Source organism: Orbicella franksi, chromosome 6, assembly GCF_964199315.1.
Source record: "Orbicella franksi chromosome 6, jaOrbFran1.1, whole genome shotgun sequence".
Lineage (NCBI taxonomy): Eukaryota > Metazoa > Cnidaria > Anthozoa > Scleractinia > Merulinidae > Orbicella > Orbicella franksi.
Genome location: NC_138150.1, coordinates 2896706 through 2905938, shown reverse-complemented (window position 1 = coordinate 2905938; position 9233 = coordinate 2896706). Strand labels below are relative to the sequence as shown.

Sequence of the window (9233 nt, the reverse complement as noted above, 5' to 3'; positions counted from 1 at the left end):
AAAAGAGGTTGCTTTTTTATTCACCGGCCCAATGCTCTGTCTTTTTTTTTTCAGAACGTTTATGAATAAAATGGACACCTTTTAATTCACTGGAATTTATCTTTAATGCCATTTCTATTGAATTGATTGCGATTACATTCTTTTTCCTATACGTATTATTTGCAGATATGTATGTTCCTGTCTTTGCTACAAGATACATTTTATACGTATTTTCGTGGTCTCTCGTTTTACTTTTATGGTTAAGCCTAATTCATCTGTCGGATATGGTATCCTCTTCATTTTCTCTCTGTGTTCTGCCAAACCCTTACAGAAGCCTTACTCAGCTATAGCAGAAACGAACGGTAATCTTCGGAGTACGGAGAAGCACGATCGCGCGCAACAGACTATTTTCGTATTCTCGGTATTGGACTGGAACTAGCGCGCAACTGAGGCTACTGCGGGATTTCCCCGCATACATGAGCCTCCATTGCAAGCTAGTTCCAGTCCTATACCGAGAATACGAACATGGCCTATTCACTTACACTTAAGTCGCACCGCTGCCATCTTGAACGTTTTAAATGCGTTCAGCCGAGTGTGACGTCAATACCAGAAAAACCTTAGCCCTCGGAAATTCTCATACTACGGAAAATCTTGGTAAAGATGTTGTTCGGTCCAGTGCACAGCCGATACAAAATAGTATTTTGAGTTTGATTCTGCTTTCTGTCAGAAACTATCAAATTAAAAGCCATCTCAAGTATCTGTACAATTAATTCATTATACGTTCGCGTGATAACCCTTTTCACGGTTAACTTTTCTTAATAGGCTAGCTGCGAGTTGAATTTTACCTCTGGAAACGATTTTCGTGGGAAACCATTCACATGAAAATGTATTCCCCTGACGGGTTCATTTTCATGTAAATAAAACTCATTTTCACATGAAAAGTTTTGCACGAGAACTAGTTTTGAAACAGAGGCACAAGGTAGCTTGGAAACGACCTATTGCATCAGAATGTAATCCAACGTGAATGTGAGACAATGTCTGGCAATTTTGTAGTTACTGCCTGCATGCCCGGAATTGCCTCGCAACGGTGTTTCTATGAAAATATAAAGAAAATAAATAACCGTGAAAAGGGTTATTCTGACACGGTTTATTCCCTTTATACGTCTATTGAACAGAAGAGACAGCAGGCAAAAATCATTCCAAGCAACTGAAAAATAAACGAAAGAGATAAGGCGCGTTAGATTTCTTTGCAAATACCCGTCATGTAAGTTAAACCAGTGATGAATCCCGACAGCTTTCCTTTGAGATCCCCGGCTAAGCTATTAAAAATTTCCCGTTTCGCTACCGTTTTCCAATGTTGAAAAAATGTCATACTTTTAATATCTATCCCCTCTGCCGAACAAGTGCCATTTTCGTTAAACGGTTGGAGGTTTTTGTGCGCCGAAAAATCACAAAAAGCCGAGAAGGAACGGCGTTTTTTGTAACAGTATGCTATCGTCCTTCTTTCATTCCCATTTGTTTAAATTTGCATGTCCCGCACATGTGCAAAACGTTTGTTTGAATTGGCTATTTTCCATTCTCGTTCCCAGAGGTCGCGCTCCTTTTGGTCAGCACCAAGATATCATAACCTCTGGATAGGTCCAGTGAGATTCCGGTTCTGATTGGCTTTGCAAACACAATAGAATGAGACTGGAACCAATCAGATTTGTCAGACTTGACTCTGAGCATGCGCAGAGTGACGGGAAGTCCGTGAATGGCGGACTTCTGGTGTTGGACCCGGCCAGAGGTTGGCCAGAGGTCGTGATTCTTGGTGCTGACCAAAAGGAGCGCGGCCTCTGGGGACACGAATGACCATTTCCGAGTTGACTTTTACCTCTGTATGAAAACGAGTCTTAGTGCGAAACCATTCATAACGAAATGCGGTCCGCCTTCATGTTCATTTTCAAGCAAATCAAACTTATTTTCACAAGAAAGATTTTACACGAAGACTCGTTTTGAAACAGAGGCTCAAGGTAACTCGGAAATGGCCCATTCAACAATTTGTTTAACTTGAGCTAAAGTTCGTTACAAACCTGAATACCAGCGATGGATACTGCAACGATACCAAGGATTATCAGATGGTCATCGACAAATTGTTTCAGTTCTGATAGACAGCCCTGCGAGAGTAAAAGAAGAAGAACGTAGTCTGTGATAAATATAATCCTTAGCCCAGATCTTCCACGGCCACAAAAAACACAGTGATATCTGGGCACGAGATTATCATAAATATATCCAGCTGACGTTATCACAAAGTGAATCAGTACGTGTGAGCAAGAGCAAACGAGCGAGCCCGCCAGCGAGCGCGCGAGTACGTGTGCGTGCGAGGTACGTGGCAGGAAGGGATTGAGAAGAATCGTGCGCGATCGAGTATGGCCGCGCGTGACTGCGTGCAGGAGCATATGCTCCTGCTGAGTGTGAGAAAGAATGAATACCAAAGCATTACCTTCGTATGAATGTTGTCCGAATCAAAGCCTGTATCATTGTTACAAGTAGATGTGTTTTTCCCTTCCTTGCAGCAACTTAGTGGCACCCTTTTAGTTGGGTTAAGTTTTTTCCATTCGCTCTCTCGCCAGTCCGTGTAGTTTGAGGAGCCACAGCATTCGAGCTTGAGGAAAGAGAAAGAACACCACTCGGTCAAGTGAATAACGTTTATTTGTTTTTATTAAAAACTGATCATTGGATAATGCAATTCGAGAGTTTTCATTGGCTTAGCCATCATGGGTTACGATCCATTATAGACCCTATTCATAAATGGGGCCAATTTAAAATTCTTTTGTATACATTTAAATTGGACCAACTAACCTCGTTTGAGAGTAAAAATTCTTTTGAATTATCAACTCGAAAACGAGGTTAGTTTGGCTAATTTTAATACTTACAAAATAATTTGTAATTGGCGACCATTTATGAATAGGGTCTATACCACGCTCTACAAATACGGAAAGCTACGCATGAGTATTTGGGGCGTTTTTATTTTCATTTTTGTTTAGTTTTGTTTACTTTTGCGCGTTTTTAAGAAAACGATTATTCCATTCGCGCTTTTTGGATATGAGATGATTATAGCCAACTCGGCGTTATGCGCCTCGTTGGCCATCTACCAGCTCACATCCAACGCGAGGTCGTAGAATAATTGTTAAATAACTTTGAAGATTACTTGCTCTTTTCTAGTGATAGGGCGAAGCACGAGCTGGAAAATGAGAAAAAGCGAATGGTCACTCGCCGCATTTCCTCTAACTTGCTAGTTTCAAGCATGCACAAAATTTCAGTATTAAAAAGAGAAACCATAACCATGGCTGACAAACTTTGTCGCATGCTCTCATCTGCAAAGGAGAGAGCCTGGGATCGAGGTTGCATGGCTGATTGTTTTGGTTTTGGGAAACTCTTTGGGAACTTCTTTCTATGATCTAGATCATAAGTAAAGTTACTTACTCGTATTTGTAAGTTATCCACATTTGCGTTGGTTGTTGAGTCAATTTTCACTCCGTAATTGTTTTGAATTTCTTCTTTGAGTGTGTTTGTCAATTCCTCTTCAACCTTTCAAGAAAATATACTTCATTTGGTTAAAAACTCTGGAACATTTGGTTGAAAGCTCATGCACTGTAATGCTACAACTGATTCATAACGCATCTTTGCATGCCACTACGTATCTAAGGCTGCAGCAGAAGTCTAGCCAAACAAGCTCCAGGGAACTTTGTTCTTCCCCCTGGAAACGAGTTTTCGTCTACATCGTGAAGCTCATAGGGATCTCGCTCTGAGATCGTCTTATACCCCTCGGGGCTGAGGCCATAGTAAACTCCGGTCTGACCTCATGGGTAAAGTTTAACCGAACTGTGAAACCAAAGTGTTTCAGTTCAAAAATAGCTTGTTCAAAGTTCCCTAAATCAAGCTGGGCTTAACCTGCAAATTCAAGCAAGGCACCAGAAAATATTTAATACACTAGGCGGTTTAGCGTACGTGAATAACTAAAATTGTTTTATTATTGTTTTGAATTCGATAAAAATTAATAGCTGGTACGAATTTATTCTACTACAGGCATATATCTGGCAATAAATGGGGCCAATAACTCTGGGTGGTCGCTATCATGTCTGACGTGGGTGTTAGCAACAAACCCGAGATATAAATCAGAGGCCAAGAAATACACTTGGCCTTGCTAAATTAAGTTGAGAGAGTGTGGTATCATACGTAACGAACAAAGCGCCCTTTCCTCTTCATCCCAGTTAAGTAAGTCAAGCAACTTCAAATACTGAAGATGAGATGAACAGGGTACACCCAAATTCACGCCGATTTCATACTAAGCTCATTGCAGCAAAGCATTTGTTTCCGCTTTAAAGTATCGAGGCATTGTCATGCACGAACGTCGATAAAATTAGGAAATCCTCAAACTGATTAATCCTACCAGCTGGGAAAAACACAACAAACCTACCCTGTCACGGTAAAGAAAGCCAAGGATTCCTGCAACAGCCTCAGCCGCAAATATCAGAAACAAGCAAGCAAAGAACTGAAATAACAGTACAAAGGAAATTTTATTAGCCGAGAGAGTCTCTATCTTCTCCCGCGTGGGTTCAACTGTCCCTTATCTGTAGCACGGGAAATAAACGCGGGAAAGGGAGAACTCAGGGACTAGACTTGCCTAGTTCCTTTAGGCTTTCTCCCAGGTCTTCACGGTGAATCGTTTTTCGCGTGGGACCACGTGACTCAAAAATGATTGACCGAGGCGATTTATCCAGGCCTAGGAACTAGACAAGGACTGGACTATTCTGTCGTAGTACCAGCGATGGATTCAGTTATGATTTAACACGTTTAGTAAAAGTATCTTACAGAAAGGGATCCGGCAACTTAACCAGTACGTTTTGCTTCTTGCGATGTGTGGCGCTCTGCTGATTGAAAAGATTCATTATAACTCACTAAGTTTCGCCTGAGATAGAAAAGGACGAAAAGCATTTACTAGTTAAAGTCAATAACAATCTTAAAACGAAGAAAGATTGTTTTGAAGTAGACTAGTCTGCGAGCAAGCTTATGTTCAGGCTTGATTGCCAGCCACTGTTGGGGAAAGAGGTCCCGTGAGGAACGTAGATTGAGACTCGAGAGAACGGCGGAATTCGAGCCTACCTCATGTCGGGTCACAGATAAGCCAGAACGCAGTTATATCGAAAGCTACAGTAGAAACCTGCAGTGAAGTACATACCGCTCCAAGAAGAGGTCGACTTTCTTTTATCGCGCCACAGCACCCAAGAAAACCGACTACCATTACAAAAGCGCCAGCGGCTATTAAGATCTTGGCAGGAAGGGCGTAGCCGCTGTTGCCCAGGAACGCGTCAAACTGACCCGGATCTATCTCGGTCCATATCCCTATTCCTAAGATGGCGGCACCGGCGAGCTGTGAAAGAAAACAGAATTCCTTGTTCATGGCCCATACATAGGCCATAATCATTTGTCATTGTATGATACAGTCGAACCTCCCGAAAGCGACTACACAAAATGTCAAGCCCAGGTGGTTGCTTTCGGGAGATGGTCGGTTACGAGAGCTCACACCATATTGGGTCAAAATTTTGCCTCATTAGCATATGGTAACAGCAGAGACTTACCCCATGTTTTAAATGCTGTATTCGTGTGAAAAGTCCATTTCGAGAAAAAATACGGTACATCCTATTGATAAATTTCCGTGTCTTGTACTACCCAGCAAAGCGATAATGTTACAGCCAAACAATAGACTGCAAGGCTGATACTACGTGAAAAACGTTTCGAGACACCAACATGACAAGAACCGATAAAGTAGGATCGCAACAGTGGACAGCTGTTTCGCCCTTCTTGGGGCTCGTCAGCACTGTGTAGCGAAGATATGTAACGCCAGCCCAACAGCCAACGCACATAAATTGCAAAATGACCCGTTCACTATAGACCGTTTTCACGTGACGTCATCAAGTTCCAAAATCCAAAACTAAACAGCCACGAAAATTTTTATCCTCATAAGGCATAAGGGGATCTAAACTTAAATCTGTTTACAACTTTTCAGCTCAATAGTGTGCTTGGTTTAGAAACCAGTGCCGTTTGAAGTTCAGAGTTATGTCGGTGCGTGACATACCACTCCGATCGCGTTTGTGGAGAAATGTACACTTATCTAATGATTTTTAGCCTTTTTAGGAGTTAAAGTGTTAGGAAAAGTGCTTGTGTAAATGTTTGTTGGTTCAGTTCAGATAATTAGTCACCTAGATAGCCAAAGTAAGTTCCAGATGTTTGCACTATTTTCCGACCGCCATGTTGGTGGAGCACAGAGCTCCACCAACATGGCGGCTCCATACTGGGCTCTGTAAATTTGCGCAAAATATTTCGACGAATATCTGAAGTTTGGGAAAACGCAGAGACCCAAAACTTGGAGAAGTGTCTCCTTTACCTGTCTCCTATAATATCAAAATTTCTTGACTTTATCCACTAAATAGTTTTCGATTTATTTTTTTGTTGCGTGACAGTGAAAACCATCTATATCAAGTTCCGTACTTTGAACTCACTTGCGCCCCGAAACACGCGTTGCCACATCACGTGTTTCGGTGCGCAAGGAGACTAAGTGTCAAGATTGGTGTCTCAAAAAGCAAAAGAATAAATGTGGCTGGACAAGGCCAGCCTAAACATTTAAACATTCAACCGCATGGCCAGTACCATGGTTAAAAAAACGCAGCGTATCGGATCTGAAAAGACCTACCGTCCGAAAATACATAAATGAGACACCAGAAACTGCAAGGGAACGCATACGATAAACGCTGCCAACGTAGGATCTACAAGAGATCTGATCAGCCAAAAAAATGTATGAAGACAAACAATACACTGCAAGGCTGATACTACGTGAAAAACGTTTCGAGACACCAACATGAAAAGAACCGATAAAGTAGGATAGCAACACCTCATTATCCAATTTCTGCTCTATTATCTGTCAAGTGGTCGCTTACCGGGGTTAAAAACAAAATAAAATTTCCAACTTTTAGCTCTGAAAGTGGTCGCGGTCGCTTACGAGAGGTGGTCGCTTACAAGAGGTGGTCGCTTACAAGAGGTTCCAAATATAGTAATTTGACTTAGTCTCTCTATGTGTTCTTCAGTGGTTAGCAATTGGAAAGATGTCAGAACTACTTTGGGTACTCGTACCGGGAAGGCTGTATGAAGGGTATAACACGCGAGAACTACACGCTCCACGCTAATCACGCGTATTTCATCGAGAACAGTCACGCGTGCTTATCGAGAACATTCCATCGTGACCATCGTCTATGGCAGCTAATCGATTGCCTCAAGAGAGGTCGTCAATGGACGATGACGTGATGAAAGATTGTAAGATTGGGAGTCGAGTCTGGATAATTGATATAAATGAGGCTCGTAATGTAAAAGATCAATATCAGTGACTTGACTGTGCACGCCATCACATGCGCGGCTTTTGTGTAAACAACTCCTAAGTTCTGAATGACAAGACCACGCGATAATTACTACTAATTTACTGAACAATGTAATGCAAAAGTCCGATTACCAAACAAAGAAAATTTGATATCAGAGTTATGGATAGAATCCTGCGTATGAATGTCGCTGAAGTATCCGCAATCTGGCTGTGAAAACCGCTGTGCAGATGACAGAGGCCGAATATTGAAGCGCACATTGCGGTTACAGGACAAGTCCAAAACAAACTGCAATATCATTGAATAACGAAGAATATTTTTGGAGTTCGTCTGTTTCACGCTTAAGTTTTTTACGTAACGCTTAAAATAAGTTTAAACGTATTTCTCAACTGTGCTACCGATTTCTGTAACCTTGTGGTTCGTTAGTGCAACGACAGTCACTTACATTTTCCGTCCTGCAACCTGTTGGGATGTCAAAAGTGGACTCATATTTTATATTTGGGCAGTAATTTAACAAATATGCATAACAATCATAGTTTAGTTCAAAGAGAATCACATTGTCCCGACGAACAAAGCACTCGCTCTTGCAATTAGAGGAACTAGGAAAGAATATTGCTGTCAGTCAATAAATTTATTAACTGTCCCTCTGATTAAACTTGGTGAAAAAGACCAACCAAAAATAACAGGAGCGTGTATAAAAATATTTTTGGCATTATTCACGACTCGATGAGTTCATTAAGCCCTCTCTATATGCTGGATCGCGAAAAAATACTAAAACCTGTTATTGGTCGTATGTTTAGAGGCGATATTAGAAAAGTTTTGCTGTCGTCGAACGGCGAATAAAAAGCCCTGAAGGAAAAAGGGATTAGTAAAAACCCAAAGACCGAAACAGATTTTGTGACAGTCTCAACATAAACCGCTGTAGCGCTGAAATAAAGGTTTCCAATAAATTTCAGCTGTACGTTACAACTAAATAACACCAACACTAACTCAGAATTAATAACACCTACCCAAAAGATGAAATTGAAGGCGAAAAGGAGCGTCTTAATACACTTGATGCCACACATAGCGGCAAGAATTTTCCCTTGCACGTTCTGTCACAATAGATGTCTGAATGTTGGGTTGTAACCCCACGCAGTCACAAGGAACGAGCGCTGATGTGTTTTTATCGAGACTCACCACGACAGGGAGCTTGAAAGTACATGAATATGCATGTTGCGACAAGGGTGTGTAACGCACTCAACACGGACAGCTTGTTGTTGATTGTTTTCGTATGGTGCATTGATAAATGAACCAATTGAAAACCGCCGCTCGTAGACCTTTTTAACGAGTTGAAAGCAATGTATTGTTAGCGCTCGCGAGTCGCTAATAACAAAAATCAATAACTCTATCTATCTATCTATCTATCTATCTATCTATCTATCTATCTATCTATCTATCTATCTATCTATCTATCTATCTATCTATCTATCTGCATATTATCTGTGGAATTCTGGTTTATTATAGTGCTTTATCTCAGTTGCATCTGGCTTATCATTATTAGAGATACTGACGTTAAAAATTATTAAGAACGGCGCTAATCAAACGAAATATTGAAGTCATCGAGAAAAAAAAGGTCGATAAAGACGTGAAAAGCAGCTTTAAATATCGTAAAAATTGGTAAATCGTTGAGGTTCCATTTTCTTGTCATAAATATTCGCAAGATGGTCAGTGCACCCAGGAATTGTGACCATTCGATTTACTTTCATTTCTGTTTTTCTCCTTTTCAACACGCAGTTGTGCAAATATGGCCTGAAATCAGATGTCAGAAATTCTCCCTTATATATATTGTGTTTCTGAAATATT

The 9233-nt window shown here is 41.0% G+C and overlaps 1 protein-coding gene across 1 annotated transcript; it reads right to left on the bottom strand.

The window, feature by feature from the left end:
• Positions 1-531: 531 nt before the first annotated feature.
• LOC145489037 (CD151 antigen-like) lies at positions 532-8729 on the bottom strand. The gene is made up of 7 exons (XM_081467932.1): positions 8399-8729; positions 5201-5392; positions 4439-4513; positions 3445-3549; positions 2462-2623; positions 2052-2135; positions 532-1186 (listed from the first exon to the last, which is right to left on the bottom strand). The coding sequence occupies exons 1-7, from the start codon at positions 8453-8455 to the stop codon at positions 1136-1138; spliced, it is 726 nt and encodes a 241-aa protein (XP_081324058.1). The 5' UTR covers positions 8456-8729; the 3' UTR covers positions 532-1135.
• Positions 8730-9233: the final 504 nt, after the last annotated feature.